Here is a 12,061-nt window from a genome sequence, read left to right on the forward strand (position 1 = left end):
TAGAAATAAGAAGGCTGCTGTAAGCCTGGCCCTTTAAGTTAGATCGGCCTGCCACCCAGTTCCCCGCCTTCCTTTCGTAAGCATGTCCTGCTCTGCTCCCTGGTGGCAACACAGAGAAAGACTCACTCCTCAGGCAGAATGGACTGGTACATAGTTGGATTTAAAGAAGATAACTAGAGGCTAGTGGTAGAGTGCTTGCCTAGCATGCATGAAGACCCGGCTTTGATTCTTCAGTACCACATACATAGCAAAAAGCCAGAAGTGGTAGAGCTCTAGCCTTGAGAAAGCCCAAGACAGTTCTCAGGCCTTGAGCTCAAGCCTAGGACTGGGGAAAGAAGAAGAAAGAGAAGGAGGAGGAGGAGGAGTTGGTAATTAGACAGTCAGAGAAGAGAATCCTGAGGCTCTTCAGAGAAGGTGCAATCCTGGGGCTCTTCTGGAGTGCACGAGTAGAGAAACAGGCTTCTCAGGGGCAAATGACAATGAGATAAAGAGTAGGCTGACACCAGCCAACTTATTCTGTACAAGTGGAAAGAGTAATAAAATGGGGCATAGGCTCAAATTACCAAACAGTACAAAAGGCTCTCTTGTAAATCTATCTTCAGCATCCAGAATGCCCACACCTACTGGGGAGCAAGTACTATTTACAGAGTCTTTTTGAGTGTGTGTGCCAGTCCTGGGGCTTGAACTCACAGTGTCTGTGTAGTCCTTGAGCTTTTTTGCTGCAGGCTAGTTCCTGTCACTTAAGTCAGGGTTGCACTTCTGGCTTTTTTTGGTGATTAATTGAAGATAAGAGTTTAGTGAAGGAAGTGGCAATTTGGCTCAAAGTGGTAGAGCCCTAGCCTTGAGTGGAAAAAGCTCAGGGACAACACCCATGCCCTGAGTTCAAGTCCCACAACTAACAAAAAAAAAAAGGTTTCATGGAGTTTTCTGCAGAGCTAATTTTCAACCATTATCCTCAGATCTCAGCTTCTTGAGTAACTAGGTTTCCAGAATTGTAGACATGAGCCACCATCACCTGGCTACAGTCTTTTCTTTTTAAACAGAATTTTAAAAATGAACGAACAAACAAAAGAAAGAAAGAAAGAAAAAAGAGCAGGGGCCAGGAGTTTGGCCTAGTGGTAGAATGCTTGCCTAGCATGCACAGACTCAAGTTCAATTCCTTGTACTACATTCACAGAAAAAAAGTCAGAAGTGATGCTGAGGCTCAAGTGGTAGAGCTCTAGCCTTGAGAAAGTCCAAGGACAGTGCTCAGGCCTTGAGCTCAAACCCAGGACTGGCAAAAAAAAAAAAAAGCAATAGAATTTATTCATTGATTTGTTTGGTCTTAAATTCCTAGCCTCAAATGATTCTCTTGTCTCAGTTTCCCAAGAAGCTAAGACTCCCGGTATGTACCACCACACCTAGCTTGACTGCTTTTGTCATTGTTCTTGTTTGTTTTAATGTAGTTTGCATTCTGAATCAACACAAGCATCCTGAGGGGTATGAGTATCACGGTGTATGTGACACCTTTCCTCACCACCAGAACAGTCATGGCCCAGATCCCTTCCTGTAATAAACTAGATAAGAGAAAATGTAGGACTGGTGCTTGTGGCTCACACTTGTAATCCTAACTACACAAGAAGCTGAGATCTGAGGATCATGGATCAAAGCCAGCCTGGGCACAAAAAAGTCCGTAAGACTCTTACCTCCAATTAATGATCAGAGAACCAGAAGTGGCACCGTGATTGAAGTGGTAGAGTACTATCTTAAGCAAAAGAGCTCAGGGACAGCAGGGAAACAGTAGTGGAGGCAGTGTTTAACAAATCTCCCTGGGTTGGGAATGTGGCTTAATGCTTGCCTAGCATGGATAAAGCCCTGGGTTTGATTTCTCACTACCACATACACAGAACAGTGGGGCTCTTGCTCAACTTGCAGAGTGCTAGCCTTGAGCAAAAGCTCAAGGACAGTGCCCAGGCCCCAGGACTGACCAAAAAAAAAAAATCTTCCCTGGCACAAAGCAGGGCTTGAAGAGGTCACTTGGGGATGGGTAGGAGAGATCTCGGGGTGTTGAGAATGGAGTGAGACAGTTCTTCTAGCAGTAGGAGCTGCTTCGAACCAGGATCAAGGAGGGGGGTGTGTGTGTCAGAGCCTTATGCTAGTTCAGCAGACTCCTGCTCTTCTGAACTATACGACCCTTCTCTGACCCTTCCCTGTCCCTAAGCTCCTCCTCCATGAAGGCTGGGCAGTCTGAACAAATCAACATCAGTCTCCAAAAGGACTCAGAATCCTTTTATGAAAAGCACTCTTTCCCAGAGCCCACCACAAAGTGTCTACCTTCAGCCCTGGCGAAGCCATCCCTGAGAACTTGCACTGCTAGGGCCATCCTAGTTCCAGCTTCTCCCCTGCTGTGTATGGACCTAGCCCAAGTCACTGCCTTCTCCCCCTGATTCTCAGCTTTCCAACTGGTGAATGAAGGTGATTCAGTCCTGTGGCTTCTGCCCTTGGAAGGTCATATGGAAAACAAAAATTCTTCTACACCCACTTGAACCTGCAGCAGGCCAGGCTGAGCTCCCTGGGCCGTCCACAAGCACCTAAGCTCTGGGCTCCTCCAATGTAGCAAGTCTTGGGGGTGGGGGGAGAAGAGAGGGAAGAGGGGACTACATCCATGTGCCCCAGGCTAAGTAAGAGTCATTAAAGGCATGGGAGCCCGAAGTTGGGAGCTAAGAATAAACCTTGTATTAATAGGTAACTTGAAGTTTCTGATTGCAGCGACTCATGCACTTAACCTTGTCCTCATGATTTGCATAACTCTAGATAAGTATGCCCAGGATAAATAGTTCAAGAAAAGCATCTAGCAAAACTCTTCCTACAACTAAAAGGAGACCTAGTTAAAAATAATGTGCTTTTCTGCTCTAAACATAAATCACAGTAAATTCTCAGACCTATGCCACCTATATCAATTAAGGACTTAGTCTCTGGGAATAACAAATTTAATAATTTCAAGAATATAAGATATAGGGGCCAGAAGTTTAGCCTAGTGGTGAGTGCTTGCCCAGCATGCACGAAGACTCACGTTCAGTGCCTTGGTACCACATACATAGAAAAACGCCAGAAGTGGGTGCTGAGGCTCAAGTGGTAGAGTTCTGGCCTTGAGAAAGTCCAAGGACAATGCTCAGCCCTGAGCTCTCAAGCCCAAGACTGGCGAAAAAAAAAAAGGATGTAAGATATGGGGCCAGGGGGCTGGGGATGTGGCTTAGTGGTAGAGCGCTTGCCTGCCATGCATGAAACCCTGGGTTCCATTCCTCAGTGCCACATACACAGAAAAAGCCCGACGTGGTGCTGTGGCTCAACGGGTAGAGTGCTAGTCTTGAGCGAAAGTAGCGTAGAGGCCGGGTGTGGCGGCTCCCGCCTGTACTCCTAGTTACTCAGGAGGCTGAGATCTGGGGATCACGGCTCAAAGCCAGCCGGGGCGGGAAAGTCCATGAGACTCTGGCCTCCAACGAGGTGGCAGAGCAGACGCAGCCCAGGGCCAGCGCCCAGGCCCCCAGTCCTGTGGCTTCTGCCTTTGAAACGTCAAATGGGAGAGAAAACAAAACACTCCTCTACCGGGATCCCCCGGAGCACCTGCCAGAGGGACGCACGGGAAGCCAGGCGCCTGGGGGCCGGCCAGCCCTCCCCCGACGCCCCGCCGACCCGGGGGCGCGGCCCGGGAGCGGCGAGGGCCCGGAAGCCCGGTCTCCGGGGCGGGTAGCCTGGGCGCGGCCTTCGATCACGTGTCCCAGAGGCCACAGCTGATTGGACGCTGGCTGCTCCCGAGCCCGGATCGGCTGCCCGCCCAGTGCTGGCCGGCTGAGACCATGGAGGCGGCGGCGCTGGCCGTGGCTCTGGGACTCCTGCTGCTGGCCCGGGCCGGGGGCTCGGCGGGCGACGAGGCGCGGGAGGCGGCGGCCGTGCGGGCGCTCGTGGCCCGGCTGCTGGGGCCCGGGCCGGCGGCCAACTTCTCGGTGTCGGTGGAGCGCGCCCTGGCGGCCGAGACCGGCTCGGACACCTACAGCCTGAGCGGCGGGGGCCGGGCGCCCGTGCGGGTGCGCGGCTCCACGGGCGTGGCGGCCGCCGCAGGGCTGCACCGTTACCTGCGCGACTTCTGCGGCTGCCAGGTGGCCTGGTCCAGCTCTCAGCTGCGCCTGCCGCGGCCGCTGCCCGAAGTGCCCCAGGAGCTGACCGAGGCCACGCCCCACAGGTAGCCCACCGCCCGGGGAGCGCGCGGGCAGCTCCCCCCAGCCCCGGGGCACCCACTCGGGCTGAGGTCCCGCCCCACCCCGGCACGGGCTGGGCGTCAGGAAGCCTGGACACTTGCCCACTCCAGAAGGAAGCATTGGCTCCGAGGTCCAGCAGCCCTGACTCCGAGGTCCAGCAGCGCCCCTCTCGCAGGGATGTGTCCCGGAGCAAATCGCTCGGCCTCTCAGAGCCAAACGAAAGGACGAACGTAACGACCCACCGCCGTGTAGGGCCGGTTGTGAGTTTGCACAATGATGGGCATAGCTGTTGAGCTGTGACCAGTAAAGTCTGTTTCCTCCCTGCCCGGTCCTGGGACTTGTCCTCTACCACTTGGGCCACACCTCCACTTCCAGCTGGGTGATTAGAAATAGGGGTCTCAGGACTGAGACCCTCAGAGTTCTGCCTCCTGAATAGGTAGGATTGCAGGCGTAATAATAATAATAATAATAATAATAATAATAAGCTCACCAGCACCTGATGTTTGACCTCTTTTAGAAGATGCTGAAGACTGGTGCTCACCAGGCTTACAGGCCTCTGTTGGAGCCCTGGCTTTGTGCAGGCAGGACACCCGGCCCCTTTTCCAGGACAGGGAACAACTATGCCGTGTAACACTGACACACTAGGACTGGGAAAGTGTTGAATGAAACGAGGTCCACAGAACCTGCCAGGCTAGTGTCAGCTCCTGAGGAGAATCCTGGAGGAAAGCAAAGGGAGAAGCCAGTTTGGGACTATTCCCCCACTCTGCTGTTGGGGGCAGGGGCAGGAGGTTTCCAGGGTGATGAGGCATCCTGTCTACCTTCAGCAATGATCCCCCTCTCCACAGGTACCGGTATTACCAGAATGTGTGTACCCAGAGCTACTCATTTGTGTGGTGGGACTGGGCCCGCTGGGAACGCGAGATCGACTGGATGGTGCTGAATGGCATTAACCTGGCACTGGCCTGGAATGGCCAGGAGGCCATCTGGCAGCGGGTACGTGCCCATGGGTCCCCTCCCCACTCTCCTATCCACCTCATGCGCGTCCCTCTCCTTGTGCCTGTCCCTAGCCACAGCACAGTAGTACCTGGTGTACAGAATAAGCTCTAGAAGGGTTGGTAGACATGATGATGCCCATCCTTCACACACTGAGACTGCCACTGGTGAGATCAACACATCTGAGTCCTTACCCCAACACTGTAGAACCCACGTGAGACCCCTCAGGTCCTACACACACGTACACAGCTGTTCTACCTCATGAGCAGTCCTGGTCCCTCCGTTCCTGGCAGCTTATACAAGCATCCTTGCTCCATAAGCCTCTTCAGGCCCTGGTTTGGGGACAGTTTCTTTGTGCCCCACTTTCTCATCATGCATCCAAGGCAATAGTCTCCTAGACTTATCTGCTCCCAGATCTCTTCTCCATGGACTGTGGCTCTTTGTGCAAACTTTTGTCTCAGTGACTCCAAGGCCCAGCACAAAGAAACAGTGGACGAATGCCTGTTGAATGAATGGAGATGGGTGTGTTCATAAGTGTGGGGAATCTGCTTCCTCCTCAGGTGTACCTGGCTTTGGGTCTGACCCAGTCAGAGATCAATACATACTTCACTGGTCCTGCCTTCCTGGCATGGGAACGCATGGGCAACCTGCATACCTGGGGTGGCCCCCTGTCACCCTCCTGGCACCTCAAGCAGCTTCACTTGCAGGTAAAAAGATGGGGAAGGTCGGGCAGGTTGTCACGGGCAGGGAGAGTGGTATTTGGCCAGCCTGGGGGCTGGTAGTAACTGTTCCAGAGGGCAGCTGAGGTCCTGCTCACAGCTGCTCTTCCTTCTAGCATCAGATCCTGGACCGGATGCGCTCTTTTGGCATGACACCCGTATTGCCTGCATTCGCAGGCCATGTCCCCAAGGCTGTCACCAGGTGAGCTGCTCCCTCATTCCCCTCTCAGCTCGGAAAGAAAAGTTGAACTCAAGGCCTGGGCACTGTCCTTGGGCTTTCTCAAGGTTAGAGCTCTACCACTTGAGCCACAGCACCACTTCTGGCTTTTCTATGTATGTGGTACCGAGGAATCAAACCTGGATCTTTGTGCATGCCAGGCAAGCACTCTGCCACTGGGCCAAACTCCAAGCCCAGGAAAGTGACTTTTTAGCTGTAAGACCTAACTTGAAAACTCGGCGCAGGTGGCTCATGCCTGAAATCCTACTTAGCAGGCTGAGGGTCACGGTGCAAAGATAGCCTGGGTGGAATGTCCCTGAGACTCTTTATGTCCAACTAACTAGAAAAATGTCAGATGTAGAGGTATAGTTCAAGCGGTACATCACCAGCCTTGAGAGAAAAAGCTAAGGGGTAACACCTGGAATTTAGTTTAAGCCCAGTACCAGCATACCCCCCAAAAATGAAGAAAAACTTAAAAGCTAGGGATGGTAACAAATTCCTGTATGCCTGTGATCCCAGATACTCCGGAGGCACAGGCTGGAGGATCAAAGTCAGAGGCCAGCTGTGGAAAAGTTAGCACAAGACTTCATCCGAAAAAACAAACTAAACTCCACACATTGAGGATGTGGCCCAGGTGGTAGAGCATTAACCTAGCATGTGTGTCTGCCTCCCTGGGTTCAATTCCCAATACCACAAACTAAATAGTAAGTTCTGGACGTAGGCCTAGGCTTGACTCCTGCAGTCAACTAGCCATGTGACAATTACATGGCCACTTCCTGCTTCTGTCTCCCCACTTGTAAAATGGGATCCTCACTTACTTTGCCATGAGGGTCTGGGAGTGTGAGGTAATGCAGAATGTTAGCAAGTGCCTGCCCATCAGTGGAAGTGAGGGTCACGCTGGTCTCCGTCCTCCTGCTCCTCTGTGCTCCCCACCCTTCCTCCCTCCTGTGGCCAGGAAAGTCATCAAGGCCCAGAGGAGACCTGCTCTCAGAAAGTTTTAAGCCCACTCCCTGCCCCCTGGTAGGGGCCTCCATGGCGCCCATGCACACCTGGCTCTCACCAGTACCTGCTGGCCTCCATGCTGCCCCTTTACCTCCCTCTCCAGGAGCCAGGAAGCTCATTCACTAACTCATTCATTCATCATTCTGTGAATATTTGTCCAGCTAGATGAGGCTACCAGGCCCAGCTCTGTGTTGGAATGCAGCAATGAAGGTACCCTAAGGCTCTGTCCCATGTGGGAGATAGGGACTAGGATTCAGTGACAAGAGCAGGAATACATGTGGATTCCTGGGAAGACAGGGAGAAAGAGCCCAGGACAGAGGCAGTACTGAGCCCAGTCTTCAACACAAAGTGTTCCTTTATGCCAAAGCAGAAGGAAGCGGGGATGGGGGGGGGGGAGGTGGTAAGGGGGAGGGTAGGAGGAAGGGAGGGAGGGGGAGAGAGAGAGAGAGAGAGAGAGAGAGAGAGAGAGAGAGAGAGAGGGAGGGAGGGAGGGAGAGGGGGAGAGAATACAAGCACAGTGGGAAGGAGAGCAAACAGGAAATACTTAAAGCATAGTAAGAAACATAAATGCATGCAGAGGAAAGGAGAAGGTAGAGAGCTCAGCAAGTGCAAAGGCACAGGGTCATGAAAAACCAAGCCGCATCTTCTGGCTGGAGAGATGGTGGAGGCCTGTCACTCTCCAGGCAGTCTCTGAGCTTTTCTTCCCACCAGGGTATTTCCACACGCCAATGTCACCCAGCTGGGCAGCTGGGGACACTTCAACTGCTCCTATTCTTGCTCTCTCCTTCTGGACCCTGAAGACCCCCTGTTCTCCATGGTTGGAAGCCTCTTCCTTCGGGAGCTGATCAAGGAGTTCGGCACGGATCACATCTATGGGGCTGACACCTTCAATGAGATGCAGCCCCCCTCCTCGGAGCCCTCCTACCTTGCTGCAGCCACTGCTGCTGTCTATGAGGCCATGACCACTGGTATGGGGCCTGGGGAAGGTGGGGAAGAGAGACATCAGCCAGGGTGGGCAGAGGACAAAAAACAACTCCTCCCTGTAACTCCCAGCACTTGGCAGCTTACCCAGCTTGTGTGTCCATGCCATCTCTTAATTCCACTGGGGTGGAAACCTGGGTGAGAGATCCAGCCAGCACTGCAGTGCATCTTCCCCATCTTCAGAGGACACAGACGTTAGCTTCAAGTTAAACAGGGAATAATCAAGGGCAGGGGGTGATAAGAGCAGTCCAAATCCCAGGTGTAGCCTGGAGCGCCATCAGCTCATCAGCTCAGTCTTTGTCCTTGGAGGAGTTACTGAGATGTTGTCACTTTCTTACTGGAACAGAACCGAAGCAAGGCCGGGCCCCTGAGCTCGGGGGCTGTTTTGGTTAAGATGATAAGGGGAAGGCATTTTCTGTTGGTGGAGTAATTTGCTTCCACACAAGAGCTGATGATGGGATATTCTCTTTCCTCATGCAACCTGGTTATTGAAAAGGGACTACAGAAGAGAGGAGTTCAGATATAAAGAACACAGACACAAAGTTGAGGGACTTTTAGTTAATTCACAGGACTCAGCAAAAGTTGTTTTTTTTTTTTTTTTTGCCAATCCTGGGGCTTGAACTCAGGGCCTGAGCACTGTTCTTGGTCTTTCTCAAGGCTAGCACTCTACCATTTGAGCCACAGCACCACTTCCAGATTTTCCTATGTATGTGGTACCAAGTTATCAAACCTGGGTCTTCATGTATGCTAGGCAAGCACTCCACCATTAGGTCAAACTCCCGGCCCCAGCAAGAGCATCTTTTAAGTTCTCTTTTATGAGTTTGAGAGGTGACTTCTGGATCAAGATCCCAGCACCAACAGCTCCTGGCTGTTTGGCTTCTGACAAATTAGCTTCCTCCCGGTGTCCCAGTGACTTCGGATGTACAATGGGTGGCCACATAAGAAGCACAAAGTATGGTCCTTTAAAACATCATTATAGTGCTAGCTGCTGAAAAGATTTTATTTGATCTCTGCTTGTTGATGAGGTTAACATTTTAGGTGATCTCTGATCACTGACTTAGCCAAAGGTTAACATTTGTATCCAAAGCCAGCTAAGGTTTTCATAATGGTGCAGAATGTGAACCAAAGGCCCAAGTGAGGAAAAGCTTGATGGGGAAGGCTCTATGTCTGTCAACCAAGAAGGGAGCAGATTGGCTAGGCTCCTTCAAGCACTGCTCTCTATGTGTGATCTAGAACCAGTGGCTTGAACACACCCAAGTGTATGAGTCCAGTTGCCATGCTACCGCAAAGTTTTGGAGTTGGGGCTGGGAAAGTGGCTTAGTGATAGACGGCCTGACTAGCATGCATGATTTGATTTGATTTCTCAGTACCACATGAATAGAAAAAAAGCTGGAAGTGGCGCTTTGACTCAAGTGATAGAGTGCTGGCCTTGAGCACAGAGAGGCTCAGGAACAGAGCCCAGGCCCTGAGTTCAAGTCCCAGGACTGGCAAAAAAAAAATTCTGGAGGCTGGGCTTCTTTATACAGAAAAGAGGGCTGTAATTTCAAGGACCTGAATCCGGTGATAATCTTCTTGTTGGCATAGTTCCAAAGTAGCACAGAGCACCACATGCAAGGAGATGGGAAGTGCAAGCCTGTGTGTTCTCTGTTGTCTCAGAAAGCCACCAAGATTCAGTCACAGGGGCTCTCCCCAAAAGACCTCATCATCTTCCCAAGCTCTCCTCTCTAAACACCATAGTTGGATTCAGTTTTCACTCCCTTAATAGCTCACAAAAGGGATTTAAAAAAACAACTGTGGGTGTCTCCGTCCTATAATCCTAGCTACTCAAGAGGGTGAGATCTGGAGGATCCTATTTAAGAGCCAGCCCAGGAAACAAGTCAGCAAAACTTCATCTCCAAAATAACCAGCAAAAACAAAAACAAAAAGGAAAAGCTGAGCTGGAGGCACAGCTCGAGTAGTAGAGCCCTAGTCAAGCAAGAAAACATGTCAGCACAAACAGTATTCAAACCATAGCACTGCTAGACTGTTAGGTCCCACTCGGCTCCTGTAGAAAAAGTCAAGAAGCTGGGGCTCAGGAATCCAACCAGGGCGTAGCAAGCCCTCTGGGTAGGTCAGATGCTGGGGAGGTTGGGAGGGGGTAGGATGAGGAAAAGCATGGGGTTGTAGAGTCTCATGGATGGGACATTGCAGAGGAACTATGTCCCCTGACAGCCATTTATCTTCTTTGGAGCTGTGTTCTCATGTGTAGAATGGACTTGACCTGCATTCCCATAGCTTCCTCCAGACTCATCACCCCTCTTCTCTTCCTCCTCATCCTCCCCCCCCCCCCACTGCAGTGGACCCTCACGCAGTATGGTTGCTACAAGGCTGGCTCTTCCAGCACCAGCCAGAGTTTTGGGGTCCTGCCCAGATCAGAGCTGTGCTGGGCGCTGTGCCCCAAGATCGCCTCCTGGTCCTGGACCTGTTTGCAGAAAGCCAGCCCGTGTACCTCCACACAGCCTCCTTCCACGGCCAGCCCTTCATCTGGTGCATGCTGCATAATTTTGGGGGTAACCATGGCCTGTTTGGAGCTCTGGAGGCTGTGAACCGAGGCCCTGAGTCTGCTCGCCTTTTCCCCAACTCCACCATGGTGGGCACTGGCATAGTCCCTGAGGGCATTGGCCAAAATGAAGTTGTTTACGCCCTCATGGCTGAACTGGGCTGGCGGAAGGATCCAGTGCCTGATTTGGAGGCCTGGGTGATCAGCTTCGTTCGCAGGCGGTATGGCGTCTCTCAGCCCAACGCAGAGGCGGCCTGGAGGCTTCTGCTCAGGAGTGTCTACAACTGCTCGGGTGAGGGCTGCAAAGGACACAACCGCAGCCCCCTGGTCAGGCGGCCATCCCTCCAGATCAACACCACAGTGTGGTACAACCGCTCCGATGTGTTTGAAGCCTGGCGATTGCTGCTGACAGCTGCTCCCTACCTGACCAACAGCCCAGCTTTCCGCTATGACCTGCTGGACATCACCCGACAGGCCGTCCAGGAGCTGGTCAGCTTGTACTATGACGAGGCAAGAACTGCCTACCTGAATCACCAGTTCCCTGCGCTCCTCAGGGCTGGCGGTATCCTGGCCTATGAGCTTCTGCCTGCCCTGAACGAGGTGCTGGCTAGTGACAGTCGCTTCTTGCTGGGTAGTTGGCTGGAGCAGGCCCGGGCAGTGGCAGTCAGTGAGGTTGAGGCCTATTTCTATGAACAGAACAGTCGCTACCAGCTGACCCTCTGGGGGCCAGAGGGCAACATCCTAGACTACGCCAACAAGCAACTGTCTGGACTTGTGGCTGATTACTACCAGCCTCGCTGGGGCCTCTTCCTAGAGACTTTGGTGGACAGCCTGGCCAAGAGCATCCCTTTCCAGCAGCACAAGTTTGACAAGAAAGTCTTCCAACTGGAACAGGCCTTTGTTCTCAGCAAGAAGAGATATTCTAGCCAGCCCCAAGGCGACACTATAGAACTAGCCCAGAAGATCTTCCTCAAATATTCCCCCAAAGGGTTTTCTGGCTCTTTATGATAGCCCTGTTCTCCAGATACCATTGCTGGACCGGATATGGAGCCTGGGGCTGGAAAAGGATCAGAGGCTATCCCCAGGCCTGACGGGAACCACGGAAGGGTCTGCCTGTGGAGCCGGCAACCTCCTAGCCTGCAGGGAAATAAACTGTCCTCCATCACCACCACCTGAAATTTGGGATTAAAGTACTGTCTTTTTTTTTGTCAATTTAATAAATGGATGAAGCATCTCAGGTCTGTCAGAATTGGATCCTGCCATCAGTGCATTTCTCTCCACCTCTTGCCTCAGTTTCTCCATGTAAATTCTAACCTCTGACCCATGTAAATTCTAACCTCTGTCAGTCCCAGGCTTGAACTCTGATCCTGGGCAC

At 52.2% G+C, this 12,061-nt stretch overlaps 1 protein-coding gene across 1 annotated transcript; it reads left to right on the forward strand.

Moving 5' to 3' along the window:
- Nucleotides 1-3,833: 3,833 nt before the first annotated feature.
- Nucleotides 3,834-11,920, forward strand: Naglu (N-acetyl-alpha-glucosaminidase). Its single transcript, XM_090350912.1, has 6 exons — nucleotides 3,834-4,219; nucleotides 5,081-5,228; nucleotides 5,789-5,935; nucleotides 6,064-6,149; nucleotides 7,878-8,134; nucleotides 10,484-11,920. Exons 1-6 carry the CDS (start codon nucleotides 3,837-3,839, stop codon nucleotides 11,692-11,694), a joined length of 2,232 nt encoding a protein of 743 aa, XP_090207038.1. The 5' UTR covers nucleotides 3,834-3,836; the 3' UTR covers nucleotides 11,695-11,920.
- Nucleotides 11,921-12,061: the final 141 nt, after the last annotated feature.

This window comes from Megascapheus bottae, chromosome 17, assembly GCF_031878675.1.
Source record: "Megascapheus bottae isolate mThoBot1 chromosome 17, mThoBot2.hap1, whole genome shotgun sequence".
Lineage (NCBI taxonomy): Eukaryota > Metazoa > Chordata > Mammalia > Rodentia > Geomyidae > Megascapheus > Megascapheus bottae.

What these genes read in the sequence shown, in the direction of transcription:
- Naglu (XM_090350912.1), top strand. Translation starts at nt 3,837, where the DNA reads ATGGAGGCGGCGGCGCTGGCCGTGGCTCTGGGACTCCTGCTGCTGGCC. An exon ending in AGGAGGCCATCTGGCAGCGG is followed by an intron (nt 5,229 to 5,788) that starts GTACGTGCCCAT and finishes CTTCCTCCTCAG; the next exon opens with GTGTACCTGGCTTTGGGTCT. An exon ending in CTATGAGGCCATGACCACTG is followed by an intron (nt 8,135 to 10,483) that starts GTATGGGGCCTG and finishes CCCCCACTGCAG; the next exon opens with TGGACCCTCACGCAGTATGG.